This window comes from Bufo gargarizans, unplaced genomic scaffold (genome assembly GCF_014858855.1).
Source record: "Bufo gargarizans isolate SCDJY-AF-19 unplaced genomic scaffold, ASM1485885v1 original_scaffold_1468_pilon, whole genome shotgun sequence".
Classification (NCBI taxonomy): domain Eukaryota; kingdom Metazoa; phylum Chordata; class Amphibia; order Anura; family Bufonidae; genus Bufo; species Bufo gargarizans.
In genome coordinates, this window is record NW_025334372.1 from 176,001 (window position 1) to 193,738 (window position 17,738).

Consider the following 17,738-nt stretch of genomic DNA (forward strand, 5'->3'; position numbering starts at 1 on the left):
CTGTATTATACTCCAGAGCTGCACTCACTATTCTGCTGGTGCAGTCACTGTGTACATACATTACTTATCCTGTACTGATCCTGAGTTACATCCTGTATTATACTCCAGAGCTGCACTCACGATTCTGCTGGTGCAGTCACTGTGTACATACATTACTTATCCTGTACTGATCCTGAGTTACATCCTGTATTATACTCCAGAGCTGCACTCACTATTCTGCTGGTGCAGTCACTGTGTACATACATGACTTATCCTGCACTGATCCTGAGTTACATCCTGTATTATACTCCAGAGCTGCACTCACTATTCTGCTGGTGCAGTCACTGTGTACATACATTACATATCCTATGTACACAGTGACTACACCAGCAGAATAGTGAGTGCAGCTCTGGAGTATAATAAAGGATGTAACCCGGGATCAGTACAGGATAAGTAATGTATGTACACAGTGACTGCACCAGCAGAATAGTGAGTGCAGCTCTGGAGTATAATACAGGCTGTAGCTCGGGATCAGTACAGGATAAGTAATGTATGTACACAGTGACTGCACCAGCAGAATAGTGAGTGCAGCTCTGGAGTATAATACAGGATGTAACTCAGGATCAGTACAGGATAAGTAATGTATGTACACAGTGACTGCACCAGCAGAATAGTGAGTGCAGCTCTGGAGTATAATACAGGATGTAACTCAGGATCAGTACAGGATAAGTAATGTATGTACACAGTGACTGCACCAGCAGAATAGTGAGTGCAGCTCTGGAGTATAATACAGGATGTAACTCAGGATCAGTACAGGATAAGTAATGTATGTACACAGTGACTGCACCAGCAGAATAGTGAGTGCAGCTCTGGAGTATAATACAGGATGTAACTCAGGATCAGTACAGGATAAGTAATGTATGTACACAGTGACTGCACCAGCAGAATAGTGAGTGCAGCTCTGGAGTATAATACAGGATGTAACTCAGGATCAGTACAGGATAAGTAATGTATGTGCACAGTGACTGCACCAGCAGAATAGTGAGTGCAGCTCTGGAGTATAATACAGGATGTAACTCAGGATCAGTACAGGATAAGTAATGTATGTACACAGTGACTGCACCAGCAGAATAGTGAGTGCAGCTCTGGAGTATAATACAGGATGTAACTCAGGATCAGTACAGGATAAGTAATGTATGTACACGGTGTCTGCACCAGCAGAATAGTGAGTGCAGCTCTGGAGTATAATACAGGATGTAACTCAGGATCAGTACAGGATAAGTACTGCATGTACACAGTGACTGCACCAGCAGAATAGTGAGTGCAGCTCTGGAGTATAATACAGGATAAGTAATGTATGTACACAGTGACTGCACCAGCAGAATAGTGAGTGCAGCTCTGGAGTATAATACAGGATAAGTACTGCATGTACACAGTGACTGCTGCAGCTGAAGTTAACAGGTAGCTGATCTGCTCCGTCCTCCTCCAGCTGTTGCATGCATCAAGTACACTAACCTATGGATTATATACGTCCATGTACTATTACCTGTAGTCAGCATGGCGGGGGATGGTGGCAGCTCGTCGTCCTCCTCCAGGCCCCTCTTCAGCCGTTTCGGGGCAGAAGACGTTGAAGCGCATGCCCTGGTCTGGAGGCAGCTGCTATACACGTAAGTATATTAAGGAGAACGCCAGAACATCAGAAAGGGATCAGCAGCCTCGTCATCTGCGCCGGGTGACTCTGGGGTGTAGGACGGGGCTGAAGCGAGCAGCACATACGGCTGTAGGACCCCTAGCACTATGCCCTAAAGGGTAACACTGAGGGGCAGTCCACACCCTGTCCCAACATGCACACACACAGCAAGGATATCTCCTTCACCCAGGGGGACTCTCCAGGGACAGGAACACAGTAGAACGTCTGCCGCTCCAGGGTCACTGTCCGAGATGAATGGAAATCAACTTCCTGATGAGGCTGCAAGAGAGACATTGGAAGGGGTGAAACCATTGAGGGGAGCAGCTCAGCTCATGGTGAGGATAGCCGCACACCCTGTGTAAGGCAGAGGCACAGTGTCCAGTCCATGGTGAGGATAGCCGCGCACCCTGTGTAAGGCAGAAGCACAGTGTCCAGTCCATGGTGAGGATAGCCGCACACCCTGTGTAAGGCAGAGGCACAGTGTCCAGTCCATGGTGAGGATAGCAGCGCACCCTGTGTAAGGCAGAAGCACAGTGTCCACTCCATGGTGAGGATAGCCGCGCACCCTGTGTAAGGCAGAAGCACAGTGTCCACTCCATGGTGAGGATAGCAGCGCACCCTGTGTAAGGCAGAAGCACAGTGTCCACTCCATGGTGAGGATAGCAGAGCACCATGTGTAAGGCAGAAGCACAGTGTCCACTCCATGGTGAGGATAGCCGCGCACCCTGTGTAAGGCAGAAGCACAGTGTCCACTCCATGGTGAGGATAGCAGCACACCCTGTGTAAGGCAGAGGCACAGTGTCCACTCCATGGTGAGGATAGCCGCGCACCCTGTGTAAGGCAGAAGCACAGTGTCCACTCCATGGTGAGGATAGCAGCACACCCTGTGTAAGGCAGAAGCACAGTGTCCACTCCATGGTGAGGATAGCAGCACACCCTGTGTAAGGCAGAAGCACAGTGTCCACTCCATGGTGAGGATAGCCGCGCACCCTGTGTAAGGCAGAAGCACAGTGTCCACTCCATGGTGAGGATAGCAGCACACCCTGTGTAAGGCAGAGGCACAGTGTCCACTCCATGGTGAGGATAGCCGCGCACCCTGTGTAAGGCAGAAGCACAGTGTCCACTCCATGGTGAGGATAGCAGCACACCATGTGTAAGGCAGAAGCACAGCGTCCACTCCATGAGGATAGCCGCGCACCCTGTGTAAGGCAGAAGCACAGCGTCCACTCCATGGTGAGGATAGCCGCGCACCCTGTGTAAGGCAGAAGCACAGTGTCCACTCCATGGTGAGGATAGCAGCGCACCCTGTGTAAGGCAGAAGCACAGTGTCCACTCCATGGTGAGGATAGCAGCACACCCTGTGTAAGGCAGAAGCACAGTGTCCAGTCCATGGTGAGGATAGCAGCGCACCCTGTGTAAGGCAGAGGCACAGTGTCCAGTCCATGGTGAGGATAGCAGAGCACCCTGTGTAAGGCAGAAGCACAGTGTCCACTCCATGGTGAGGATTGCCGCACACCCTGTGTAAGGCAGAAGCACAGTGTCCACTCCATGGTGAGGATAGCAGCACACCCTGTGTAAGGCAGAAGCACAGTGTCCACTCCATGGTGAGGATAGCAGCGCACCCTGTGTAAGGCAGAAGCACAGTGTCCACTCCATGGTGAGGATTGCCGCACACCCTGTGTAAGGCAGAGGCACAGTGTCCAGTCCATGGTGAGGATAGCCGCGCACCCTGTGTAAGGCAGAAGCACAGTGTCCACTCCATGGTGAGGATAGCAGCACACCATGTGTAAGGCAGAGGCACAGTGTCCAGTCCATGGTGAGGATAGCCGCGCACCCTGTGTAAGGCAGAAGCACAGTGTCCACTCCATGGTGAGGATAGCCGCACACCCTGTGTAAGGCAGAAGCACAGTGTCCACTCCATAGTGAGGATAGCAGCGCACCCTGTGTAAGGCAGAAGCACAGTGTCCACTCCATGGTGAGGATAGCAGAGCACCATGTGTAAGGCAGAAGCACAGTGTCCAGTCCATGGTGAGGATAGCAGAGCACCATGTGTAAGGCAGAAGCACAGTGTCCAGTCCATGGTGAGGATAGCAGAGCACCATGTGTAAGGCAGAAGCACAGTGTCCACTCCATGGTGAGGATAGCAGAGCACCCTGTGTAAGGCAGAAGCACAGTGTCCACTCCATGGTGAGGATAGCTGCACACCCTGTGTAAGGCAGAAGCACAGTGTCCACTCCATGGTGAGGATAGCAGCACACCCTGTGTAAGGCAGAAGCACAGTGTCCACTCCATGGTGAGGATAGCAGCACACCATGTGTAAGGCAGAGGCACAGTGTCCAGTCCATGGTGAGGATAGCAGCGCACCCTGTGTAAGGCAGAAGCACAGTGTCCACTCCATGGTGAGGATAGCAGCGCACCATGTGTAAGGCAGAAGCACAGTGTCCACTCCATGGTGAGGATAGCAGCACACCATGTGTAAGGCAGAGGCACAGTGTCCAGTCCATGGTGAGCATAGCAGAGCACCCTGTGTAAGGCAGAAGCACAGTGTCCACTCCATAGTGAGGATAGCAGCGCACCCTGTGTAAGGCAGAAGCACAGTGTCCACTCCATGGTGAGGATAGCAGCACACCCTGTGTAAGGCAGAAGCACAGTATCCACTCCATGGTGAGGATAGCCGCGCACCCTGTGTAAGGCAGAGGCACAGTGTCCACTCCATGGTGAGGATAGCCGCACACCCTGTGTAAGGCAGAGGCACAGTGTCCAGTCCATGGTGAGGATAGCAGCGCACCATGTGTAAGGCAGAAGCACAGTGTCCACTCCATGGTGAGGATAGCCGTGCACCCTGTGTAAGGCAGAAGCACAGTGTCCACTCCATGGTGAGGATAGCAGCACACCATGTGTAAGGCAGAAGCACAGTGTCCACTCCATGGTGAGGATAGCCGCGCACCCTGTGTAAGGCAGAAGCAGTGTCCACTCCATGGTGAGGATAGCAGCACACCCTGTGTAAGGCAGAAGCACAGTGTCCACTCCATGGTGAGGATAGCCACGCAGCCTGTGTAAGGCAGAAGCACAGTGTCCACTCCATGGTGAGGATAGCAGAGCACCATGTGTAAGGCAGAAGCACAGTGTCCACTCCATGGTGAGGATAGCAGCACACCCTGTGTAAGGCAGAAGCACAGTGTCCACTCCATGGTGAGGATAGCAGCGCACCCTGTGTAAGGCAGAAGCACAGCGTCCACTCCATGGTGAGGATAGCAGCGCACCCTGTGTAAGGCAGAAGCACAGCGTCCACTCCATGGTGAGGATAGCAGCGCACCCTGTGTAAGGCAGAAGCACAGCGTCCACTCCATGGTGAGGATAGCAGAGCACCCTGTGTAAGGCAGAAGCACAGCGTCCACTCCATGGTGAGGATAGCAGAGCACCATGTGTAAGGCAGAAGCACAGTGTCCACTACATGGTGAGGATAGCAGAGCACCATGTGTAAGGCAGAAGCACAGTGTCCACTCCATGGTGAGGATAGCAGAGCACCCTGTGTAAGGCAGAAGCACAGTGTCCACTCCATGGTGAGGATAGCAGCGCACCTTGTGTAAGGCAGAAGCACAGTGTCCACTCCATGGTGAGGATAGCAGAGCACCATGTGTAAGGCAGAAGCACAGTGTCCACTCCATGGTGAGGATAGCAGCGCACCCTGTGTAAGGCAGAAGCAGTGTCCACTCCATGGTGAGGATAGCCGCGCACCCTGTGTAAGGCAGAAGCACAGTGTCCACTCCATGGTGAGGATAGCAGCGCACCCTGTGTAAGGCAGAAGCACAGTGTCCACTCCATGGTGAGGATAGCAGCGCACCCTGTGTAAGGCAGAAGCACAGTGTCCACTCCATGGTGAGGATAGCAGCGCACCCTGTGTAAGGCAGAGGCACAGTGTCCACTCCATGGTGAGGATAGCAGCACACCCTGTGTAAGGCAGAAGCACAGTGTCCACTCCATGGTGAGGATAGCAGCACACCCTGTGTAAGGCAGAAGCACAGTGTCCACTCCATGGTGAGGATAGCAGCGCACCCTGTGTAAGGCAGAAGCACAGTGTCCACTCCATGGTGAGGATAGCCGCGCACCCTGTGTAAGGCAGAAGCACAGTGTCCACTCCATGGTGAGGATAGCAGCGCACCCTGTGTAAGGCAGAAGCACAGTGTCCACTCCATGGTGAGGATAGCAGAGCACCCTGTGTAAGGCAGAAGCACAGCGTCCACTCCATGGTGAGGATAGCAGCACACCCTGTGTAAGGCAGAAGCACAGTGTCCACTCCATGGTGAGGATAGCAGAGCACCATGTGTAAGGCAGAAGCACAGTGTCCACTCCATGAGGATAGCCGCGCACCCTGTGTAAGGCAGAAGCGTAGTGTCCACTCCATGGTGAGGATAGCAGCGCACCCTGTGTAAGGCAGAAGCACAGTGTCCACTCCATGGTGAGGATAGCAGCGCACCCTGTGTAAGGCAGAAGCACAGTGTCCACTCCATGGTGAGGATAGCAGCGCACCCTGTGTAAGGCAGAAGCACAGTGTCCACTCCATGGTGAGGATAGCAGCGCACCATGTGTAAGGCAGAAGCACAGTGTCCACTCCATGGTGAGGATAGCAGCGCACCCTGTGTAAGGCAGAAGCACAGTGTCCACTCCATGGTGAGGATAGCAGCGCACCCTGTGTAAGGCAGAAGCACAGTGTCCACTCCATGGTGAGGATAGCAGAGCACCCTGTGTAAGGCAGAAGCACAGCGTCCACTCCATGGTGAGGATAGCAGCGCACCCTGTGTAAGGCAGAAGCACAGTGTCCACTCCATGGTGAGGATAGCAGCGCACCCTGTGTAAGGCAGAAGCACAGTGTCCACTCCATGGTGAGGATAGCAGCGCACCCTGTGTAAGGCAGAAGCACAGTGTCCACTCCATGGTGAGGATAGCAGAGCACCCTGTGTAAGGCAGAAGCACAGCGTCCACTCCATGGTGAGGATAGCAGCGCACCCTGTGTAAGGCAGAAGCAGTGTCCACTCCATGGTGAGGATAGCAGCACACCCTGTGTAAGGCAGAAGCACAGCATCCACTCCATGGTGAGGATAGCAGCGCACCCTGTGTAAGGCAGAAGCACAGCGTCCACTCCATGGTGAGGATAGCAGCGCACCATGTGTAAGGCAGAAGCACAGTGTCCACTCCATGGTGAGGATAGCAGCACACCATGTGTAAGGCAGAAGCACAGTGTCCACTCCATGGTGAGGATAGCCGCGCACCCTGTGTAAGGCAGAAGCACAGTGTCCACTCCATGGTGAGGATAGCAGCGCACCCTGTGTAAGGCAGATGCACAGCGTCCACTCCATGGTGAGGATAGCAGCGCACCCTGTGTAAGGCAGAAGCACAGCGTCCACTCCATGGTGAGGATAGCAGCGCACCCTGTGTAAGTCAGAAGCACAGCGTCCACTCCATGGTGAGGATAGCAGCGCACCCTGTGTAAGGCAGAAGCACAGTGTCCACTCCATGGTGAGGATAGCCGCGCACCCTGTGTAAGGCAGAAGCACAGTGTCCACTCCATGGTGAGGATAGCAGCGCACCATGTGTAAGGCAGAAGCACAGTGTCCACTCCATGGTGAGGATAGCAGCACACCCTGTGTAAGGCAGAAGCACAGTGTCCACTCCATGGTGAGGATAGCAGCGCACCCTGTGTAAGGCAGAAGCACAGTGTCCACTCCATGGTGAGGATAGCAGCACACCCTGTGTAAGGCAGAAGCACAGTGTCCACTCCATGGTGAGGATAGCAGCGCACCCTGTGTAAGGCAGAAGCACAGTGTCCACTCCATGGTGAGGATAGCCGTGCACCCTGTGTAAGGCAGAAGCACAGTGTCCACTCCATGGTGAGGATAGCAGCGCACCCTGTGTAAGGTAGAAGCACAGTGTCCACTCCATGGTGAGGATAGCAGCGCACCTTGTGTAAGGCAGAAGCACAGTGTCCACTCCATGGTGAGGATAGCAGCGCACCTTGTGTAAGGCAGAAGCACAGTGTCCACTCCATGGTGAGGATAGCAGCGCACCCTGTGTAAGGCAGAAGCACAGCGTCCACTCCATGGTGAGGAGAGCAGAGCACCATGTGTAAGGCAGAAGCACAGCGTCCACTCCATGGTGAGGATAGCAGCACACCATGTGTAAGGCAGAAGCACAGTGTCCACTCCATGGTGAGGATAGCAGCGCACCCTGTGTAAGGCAGAAGCACAGTGTCCACTCCATGGTGAGGATAGCAGCGCACCCTGTGTAAGGCAGAAGCAGTGTCCACTCCATGGTGAGGATAGCAGCGCACCTTGTGTAAGGCAGAAGCACAGTGTCCACTCCATGGTGAGGATAGCCGCGCACCCTGTGTAAGGCAGAAGCACAGTGTCCACTCCATGGTGAGGATAGCCGCGCACCCTGTGTAAGGCAGAAGCAGTGTCCACTCCATGGTGAGGATAGCAGCGCACCCTGTGTAAGGCAGAGGCACAGTGTCCAGTCCATGGTGAGGATAGCCGTGCACCCTGTGTAAGGCAGAAGCAGTGTCCACTCCATGTTGGGATTGTGCTCTTCTGTTTGTCAAAAAACAAACAAAAAACACACACCTCTCTTTTAGTAAAAAAATATGTAAATCCCATTTATTATAGTATGTTAAAAGAAATAATAATAATAAAACACACATCCCCCTCAGACGCTTGCACGTTTCAAGCTCGGGGCTCTGCGGTCTCACAGAAGGACGGATTTCATGCTCATAAATCTGACAGGGGCCATTTTAACTCCTTCACAGAGTGTCTCCTAGACAAAACAAGCTAAAAGACGTTTCATTTCATTGATAATAGGATTTTCTGTGCTAACCTGGGCTGAGTTCATTGGGGGACACAGAAGACCATGGGTATAGCTGCTGCTGCGGCCACTAGGAGGCGACACTGCTGTCAGCTATACCGCTCCTGCAGACACCCAGCTCATCAGATCGTACACATACACTGGCCGGAATATACTCATGGAAGCCGTAAGGATGGCAGCATACATCTGTGCTTAGAAAGGAGCGCCCCCTAAGGAGCAGGTACTGTGGAAGACAGAGGCCCCAGAGAGGCTCGTTGTGAGACTTCTAACAAAAGAAGCCGTTTCATACTCCGCAAGCTGTAGGCTGAAGAACAAAAACACCGGCGGTGTGTAGATTAGTCCGACCATCTACTGTCACCGGGGACAATGTGGTCATCAGCGGAATGTCCGATAGGAGAAATACTTCTCCAGGACGTCCAACGTCACAAAAACACCAGAGAAAATCTGGACATAAGAAAAAAATATTGCAGGCGTTCCAGAACAGTAAGAATCCAACCTCAGGAGTATGGATACTGGCCGTGTAGACAAACAATCTGGGGGGGGCATAACGTCGAAAGGGTGCTGCGTTCCGGCAACTAAACATCTATTAGCAGTGACAACATGCGACAGCACCAGTCACGTCCAGTGAGGGGGGGATAAGCAGTTGATGCACAGTATGTGCCCTGAATAGGCGAGTCCCCTACATAAGGACATGTCAAATCTATTACTCCTCAAAAGAGGCAGTGTTAATGGTGTCACAGCATCATCGGTTAGCGCCAATGTCCCACTTAAAATAAGAACCATGTGGTGGACCAAGGTTATAGAAACTAAGGGGTTATGCCAACCAGGGAGCACCCTGCAATAGTGCGCACCAGAAGTGAATGGCTTATCAGCTATAGCATGCATACTGGTCAGAGAATGGAAGTACTGCAGATGACCATGTCATCAGGAATGAGTGGACAAATCAGCTAAAACTGCAAGCGCAAGCATAGAGACCCAACCTACTGGTGCAACGGCATCCATTGGTCACGTAAAATGAGCTGGAGATCCATCGGAGAGGGAATGTAGACACCATCACCACTTAGTGTGAGGGTTTCACCTACAGGAGAGAAGCTACAGCATACAGAGCCAGAACATGGAACGGAAGGCAACGGGGTGAAAACCACAGAACCATATCCAGTGCTAATGCAAGGAGAGAGGAAGAAAGCAACGCGGGTGCCACCATGGCTCACAGGGGTGCATAAGCCCCGAGCCCGAGAGGGAACCACACAGTGGTAGACAAGGCACCTAGGGCTAAGGCAAACTCTCCACCTGAGAATGGGGCCAGACAGGAGTACCACGGGAACCAGCGCTGGCACAATACTCCACCTGAGGAGGAGGTCATACTGTATAATATATCTATTGATAGCACCATACTGCACCTGATGAGGACACCATACAGAAGGAGCCACGGTATGTAGTACGAACGCAAATACTCCAAGGGGGAAGACTGTTCAGCAGGAGCCATGGCACGAAGTGCGAGATCCCGTCAGAGGGAGAAGAGTCATGGGTGGTATGTATATATTGTTTAGTCACAGGGTACCCAGTTATAAAACGTAGCCTTTAATATTGTATACGTAAAAAATAAACTCCCACAAAAAAAACACATAAAAAGAAAAACGACCAGGCATGAGTGGATATACACTTCGTATACTCTGAGGAAATGTACCTGGTACTTCCAGACTGCTTGAGGAGACCGTAATGTAGGCAGGGTAGTCGCTCTTGAATTGGGCCTATCCCTGAAAATGACCCTTTACTGCGTAGTCCATGCCTAAAAAACGGAATGGCCCCCCCCCCCCTCTGATAGGGGCTATCCAGTGTTCAGGAACCTCCTAAAATGCCCTAGACTGACCCAATTAAGGGATGGAATGGGTAGAGCCAGATTGCATGCCCAGTTATATCCTCATTGGCCATGATTGTAAGACCGCCTTCCAGCCAATCACCTGTCTCCCCATTGGTCATGATTGTAAGACCGCCTTCCAGCCAATCACCTGTCTCCCCATTGGCCATGATTGTAAGACCGCCTTCCAGCCAATCACCTGTCTCCCCATTGGTCATGATTGTAAGACCGCCTTCCAGCCAATCACCTGTCTCCCCATTGGTCATGATTGTAAGACCGCCTTCCAGCCAATCACCTGTCTCCCCATTGGTCATGATTGTAGGACCGCCTTCCATCTTCTGGTATAAATAAACCTCGCCCAGCTGTTGGAAGCAGGCACATTATTGGGTCCTACTTGAGAACGTCTCTGTGGCGTTGTTTTGGAGGAACTGCGCACACATCGACACACACTACACCAAGGATTTCCCGATTGTACTTCTGGCGGTCATTTTCGGTTGTGACAAGACAAAGGAGCAAATGGCGATATCAAATCCTTCCCCTGAGAAGAAGCCCATACAGATAGTAACCACCGAAACAAGGGCTAGCGCAATACACGAAAAGGCCATACAGCAGTAGCCATGATCTGTAGCACTAGCGTAAATACTCCACCTGAGAAGGAGGCTATATCATATAGTAGCCACAAAAGCCAAAGTCAGGGTAGACACGCCACCTGGGAAGGAGGCCCTACAGTGGTGCTAGCGTACATACTGCCCTGTGAAGAGGACATACAGTAGTAGCCATGGAATGGAGCGCTAGCCTAAATACGCCACCTGAAAAGGCGGAGAGCTAGACGTGGAAACAGTATCCAGAGGCAGAGCAATACTCAATTCGCTTGGTAGTAACCACCGAATGCCATTCAAGGGGAGATACACCACCTAAGGTGCTGAGTATCATGACCAACCATGTAGTGTGGAGTCTCTTGGCATACAGCCCCCATGGAAGAGGAAGAATATGGTAGGAAATATAGTACCTGGTGCTGTGCCGTAGTAGTGCAATTACCTCACCCGTTCATGTGAATACTGAACTTGTGGGAGTAGGTAACGAAGGATTATACTATCCAGTGATAGAGCAATTACTCTGCCTATGGAAGGGGGTAATGCGACCGGCTGTGCCGTATCCAGTGGTCGTTCAATTACACCACCCGTGAAGGGAGGTAATGTGACAGGTTGTACAGTATGCAGTGGTTGTACGATTACACCGCCTATGGAGGGGGGGGGGGGTAATACGACAGGCTGTACAGTATGCAGTGGTAGTGCAATTACACCGCCTATGGAGGGGGGGTGGGGTAATACGACAGGCTGTACAGTATGCAGTGGTTGTACGATTACACCGCCTATGGAGGGGGGGGGGTGTAATACGACAGGCTGTACAGTATGCAGTGGTAGTGCAATTACACCACCTATGGAAGGGGGGGGGGGTAATACGACAGGCTGTACAGTATGCAGTGGTAGTGCAATTACACCGCCTATGGAGGGGGGGGGGATGTAATACGACAGGCTGTACAGTATGCAGTGGTAGTGCGATTACACCACCTATGGAGGGGGGGGGGTAATACGACAGGCTGTATAGTATGCAGTGGTAGTGCGATTACACCACCTATGGAAGGGGGGGTAATACGACAGGCTGTATAGTATGCAGTGGTAGTGCGATTACACCACCTATGGAAGGGGGGGTAATACGACAGGCTGTACAGTATGCAGTGGTAGTGCGATTACACGGCCTATGGAAGGGGGGGTAATACGACAGGCTGTACAGTATGCAGTGGTAGTGCGATTACACCGCCTATGGAAGGGGGGGTAATACGACAGGCTGTACAGTATGCAGTGGTAGTGCGATTACACCGCCTATGGAAGGGGGGGTAATACGACAGGCTGTACAGTATGCAGTGGTAGTACGATTACACCGCCTATGGAAGGGGGGGGGTAATACGACAGGCTGTACAGTATGCAGTGGTAGTGCGATTACACCGCCTATGGAAGGGGGGGGTAATACGACAGGCTGTACAGTATGCAGTGGTAGTGCGATTACACCGCCTATGGAAGGGGGGGTAATACGACAGGCTGTACAGTATGCAGTGGTAGTGCGATTACACCACCTATGGAAGGGGGGGTAATTGTCACAACCAGACAGCTGAGAAGCTCTGACAGAGGCCTTTCAGAACCTCCTCCTTGAGTTTCTGTGTTGTGGTATTCAGCTCCTCCTCTCGTTAGCCCCTCTCAGCTGTCATGTGTTGGACTAATTGCTTCCCTTTAAATTCTTCCCCAGAATGCTTTTCTGGGCGGCTTATACTACTTCCTGGAGTGTGTGTGCATGCTGACTCTGTCCTCCTGTTTGCTTCAAAGCTAAGTGTTGTACCTTTATCTGTTATTTTCTGTTTGCTGGATCCCAGGTGACCCTGACTCCCTCCGTATCTTGTGTAGGGAGCCGGTGGTCGTGTCCCCTCACTATTGTAGGGTGCTCAGGGCTTTATAGTCAAGGTTCGTGGATATGCAAACCTCCACCATTCGGATCTTTGCATAGGCTGAGCAGCCAGGGAAAGTGCCAGGTCTTCTGCAGGGGTCCCCCTTTTGTTCCTTAGCTGTTGGATCCAGCGAGACATTTATGCATGTTGCTTTGCCTTGTTTCCTGTACACCGTCCGTGACATTATAAGCCGCCATAACCGTCTCAAGCATGGATCCGGTTTCACTTTTGGCTGAACGCTTCCAGGGTCTTTCATTGGAGGTAGCAGATCTCTGTAAGACTTTTTCTCAGCTTCAAGTGACCGGTTCAGCTTGCGTTCATGGAGTTTGTTCTGAGCCCAAGATCTCGCTCCCGGATACGTTCTCCGGGGGTAGTGAGAATTTTGTGCGTTTTAGAGAGGCTTGCAAACTCCATTTTCGCCTTCTTCCCCATTCTTCTGGTGATGAGGAACGGAGGGTGGGGATCATTATATCGCTGCTCAGGGGTAACGCTCAGTCCTGGGCCTTTTCGCTGCCGGTGGGGGCACGGCCTCTCCGTTCAGTGGATGAATTCTTTTTAGCCCTGGGTCAGATATATGATGATCCGGATCGTATTGCTCTGGCGGAGTCTAGACTACGTCTATTATGCCAGGGTAAACAATCCGCAGAAATATACTGCTCAGAATTTCGGAGATGGGCAGCTGATACTGGTTGGAATGATGCTGCGCTCCGAAGTCAATTTTGCCATGGTCTTTCAGAGGGATTGAAAGATGCATTTGCCTTTCATGAGAGGCCTATTTCTTTGGACTCTGCTATGTCTCAGGCCGTTCGTATTGACAGGCGTCTTAGAGAGAGAGGAGAGATCTCTCCTTCCTGTCATACTCGGTCCCAGGACTGTGCAGCGGTCCCATTCTGTGCGCAGGGGTCTCAGTCGCTGTCAGCCCCTTCTGAGCAGGAGCCCATGCAGCTGGGGTTGATTGCTTCTGACAATAGAAGATTCAGCTCGCATGGGAGGGTTTGTTTTTGTTGTGGAGGTATAAATCATTTGGCAAATATTTGTCCCTCTAGGAGATTCAGGCAGTTTTCTGGGAGTAATAAAGAAACAAACAGGAAAAAATCTTTTAAAAATGTTCCGTCTGTTACTATTGGCAGGGTTGAGGCGGAAATTGAAGGTTTTCCATTTGCTTGTAGTTCCCGTTTTGTCCTGCCGGCTAGGGTGGCGCTAGAGAGCAAGAACATTTTTTGTGAGATTTTTGTGGATAGTGGAGCAGCGGTCAATCTCATTGATAATCAATTTGCGATAACTCATGGTTTCCAGGTGCGCACTTTGGGAAAGGATATTCCTGTTTTTGCTATTGATTCCGCTCCACTTTCTCAAAAATCATTAAAGGGCATAGTTCACAATATCCGTTTAATTGTGAGTGATGCTCATGTTGAGGATGTGTCATGTTTCGTCCTTAGCGGTTTACCCACCCCTCTGGTGTTGGGGCTGCCCTGGCTCACTAAGCATAACCCCACCATTGATTGGCAAGCGAGGCAAATAAATGGTTGGAGTGACTTTTGCAGAGAGAATTGCCTCACGACATCTGTTTCTGAGGTTGCTACTAAGACTGTACCATCTTTTCTCTCTGAATTTTCGGATGTCTTCTCTGAGAGTGGAGTTCAGGATTTGCCCCCGCACAGGGAGTACGATTGCCCTATTAATCTCATCCCAGACGCCAAGCTGCCTAAATCTCGTTTATACAACCTCTCCCAACCTGAGAGGATCGCTATGCGTGCTTATATCTCTGAGAATCTGAGAAAGGGACACATACGACCCTCGAAGTCACCTGTTGCCGCTGGGTTTTTCTTTGTTAAGAAAAAAGATGGTTCTTTAAGACCTTGTCTGGATATCAGGGAGCTGAACAATATCACAATTCGTGACCCTTATCCGCTTCCTCTGATCCCGGACCTATTTAACCAGGTTGTTGGGGCTAAAGTCTTTTCCAAATTAGATTTAAGAGGGACATACAACCTGGTCAGGGTCAGAGAAGGGGACGAATGGAAGACGGCCTTCAATACCCCTGAGGGCCATTTTGAAAATTTGGTTATGCCTTTTGGTTTGATGAATGCCCCAGCCGTTTTTCAGCATTTCGTGAACAGCATTTTTTATCATTTGATGGGAAAATTTGTATTAGTGTATTTGGATGACATTTTGATTTTTTCTCCCGATTTCAAAACTCATAAGGAACATTTACGTCAGGTCTTGCTCATCCTGCGGGAGAATAAATTATATGCGAAACTGGAAAAATGTGTGTTTGCGGTTCCAGAAATTCTATTTCTGGGGTTTCTTCTCTCCGCTTCTGGTTTTCGCATGGACCCCGAGAAGGTCCGCGATGTGCTTGAGTGGGAGCTTCCTGAGAATCAAAAGGCGTTGATGCGTTTTTTGGGCTTTGCCAATTATTACAGGAAGTTCATTTTGAATTATTCTTCTATTGTTAAACCACTCACTGATATGACCAGAAAGGGGGTAGATTTTTCTTCTTGGTCAGTAGAGGCGCGTAAGGCTTTTTCTGATATCAAGGAGAGTTTTGCTTCCGCTCCCATCTTGGTGCAACCTGATGTTTCTTTACCCTTCATAGTTGAGGTTGATGCTTCTGAGGTGGGTGTGGGGGCGGTCTTGTCTCAGGGTTCCTCTCCTGCCAATTGGCGACAGTGTGCCTTTTTCTCAAGAAAACTCTCCTCCGCAGAGAGAAATTACGATGTGGGAGATAGGGAATTGTTGGCCATCAAGTTGGCTTTTGAGGAATGGCGCCATTGGCTAGAGGGAGCCAGACACCCTATTACCGTATTTACTGACCATAAAAATCTGGCCTACTTGGAGTCAGCCAAGCGTCTGAACCCGAGACAGGCCAGATGGTCGTTGTTCTTTTCTAGGTTTAATTTTGTTGTCACGTTCCGCCCTGGAGTTAAGAATGTGAAGGCAGATGCCCTGTCACGTTGTTTTCCGGGAGGCGGGAATTTTGAAGACCCGGGTCCCATTTTGGCTGAAGGTGTGGTGGTCTCTGCTCTTTTTCCTGAATTGGAGGCAGAGGTGCAGGCAGCCCAGTCAGAGGCTCCTGATCTTTGTCCTCCTGGGAGGTTGTTTGTGCCTCTCGCTTTAAGACACAAGATTTTTAAAGAACACCACGATACGGTCCTTGCTGGGCACCCGGGGGTAAGAGCCACACTGGATCTCATCGCTCGGAGATTCTGGTGGCCTGCGCTTCGTAAGTCGGTTGAGGGTTTGGTGGCAGCCTGCGAGACTTGCGCTCGTGCCAAAGTCCCTCATTCACGGCCATCAGGTCCTCTCCTTCCCTTACCCATTCCTTCCCGTCCTTGGACACATCTGTCCATGGACTTCATAACAGACCTGCCTCGTTCCTCGGGGAAGACTGTGATTCTGGTGGTGGTGGACCGTTTTAGCAAAATGGTGCATTTCATCCCTTTTCCTGGTTTGCCCAATGCTAAGACGCTGGTGCAGGCATTTGTTGATCACATTGTCAAATTGCACGGTATTCCTTCAGACATAGTCTCTGATAGGGGCACGCAGTTTGTTTCCAGATTCTGGAAGGCTTTCTGTTCTCGCTTGGGGGTTCGGTTGTCATTCTCTTCTGCTTTCCACCCGCAGTCGAATGGCCAGACAGAGCGCGTCAATCAGAATCTGGAGACATATCTGCGTTGTTTTGTGGCGGAGAATCAAGAGGATTGGTGTTCTTTTTTGTCCCTTGCTGAGTTTGCTTTAAAATAACCGTCAGGAGTCCTCTGATAAGTCACCATTTTTTGGTGCATATGGGTTTCATCCACAGTTTGGGACTTTCTCGGGAGAGGGGTCTTCTGGTTTACCTGATGAGGACAGATTCTCCTCGTCATTGTCATCTATTTGGCAAAAGATTCAAGAAAATCTAAAGAGCATGAGTGAGAGATATAAGCGTGTGGCTGATAAGAGACGTGTGCTTGGTCCGGACCTGAATGTTGGTGATCTGGTGTGGTTGTCTACCAAGAATATCAAATTGAAGGTTCCCTCCTGGAAGTTGGGTCCTAGGTTTATTGGGCCTTACAAAATCCTGTCTGTCATCAATCCTGTTGCATACCGTCTTGATCTTCCTCAGACTTGGAAGATCCATAATGTTTTTCCTAAGTCCTTATTGAAACCTTATGTTCAACCCATTGTACCCTCGCCTTTGCCTCCTCCTCCGATTATGGTTGATGGGAATCTTGAATTTCAGGTCTCTAGGATTGTGGATTCTCGTCTTGTCCGCGGTTCTCTTCAGTACCTTGTTCAGTGGGAGGGTTATGATCCTGAGGAGAGGATGTGGGTCCCAGTGACGGACATTAAGGCCTCTCGTCTCATCAGGGCTTTCCATAGGTCCCATCCTGAGAAGGTGGGTTCTGAGTGTCCGGAGTCCACTCGTAGAGGGAGGGGTACTGTCACAACCAGACAGCTGAGAAGCTCTGACAGAGGCCTTTCAGAACCTCCTCCTTGAGTTTCTGTGTTGTGGTATTCAGCTCCTCCTCTCGTTAGCCTCTCTTAGCTGTCATGTCTTGGACTAATTGCTTCCCTTTAAATTCTTCCCCAGAAGGCTTTTCTGGGCGGCTTATATTACTTCCTGGAGTGTGTGTGCATGCTGACTCTGTCCTCCTGTTTGCTTCAAAGCTAAGTGTTGTACCTTTATCTGTTATTTTCTGTTTGCTGGATCCCAGGTGACCCTGACTCCCTCCGTATCTTGTGTAGGGAGCCGGTGGTCGTGTCCCCTCACTATTGTAGGGTGCTCAGGGCTTTATAGTCAAGGTTCGTGGATATGCAAACCTCCACCATTCGGATCTTTGCATAGGCTGAGCAGCCAGGGAAAGTAC

General features: G+C 51.0%; 1 protein-coding gene across 1 annotated transcript in view; it reads right to left on the minus strand.

Moving 5' to 3' along the window:
- The window catches only part of LOC122923325 (minichromosome maintenance complex binding protein), a 93,344-nt gene that overhangs the window by 54,675 nt on the left and 20,931 nt on the right, over positions 1–17,738 (minus strand). Inside the window, exons 5-6 of the mRNA XM_044274110.1 lie at positions 1,847–1,948; positions 1,526–1,646 (exon numbers count right to left, since the gene is read on the minus strand). Coding sequence (XP_044130045.1) covers positions 1,526–1,646; positions 1,847–1,948 — 223 coding nt within the window. The remainder of the gene's footprint in view (positions 1–1,525; positions 1,647–1,846; positions 1,949–17,738) is intronic.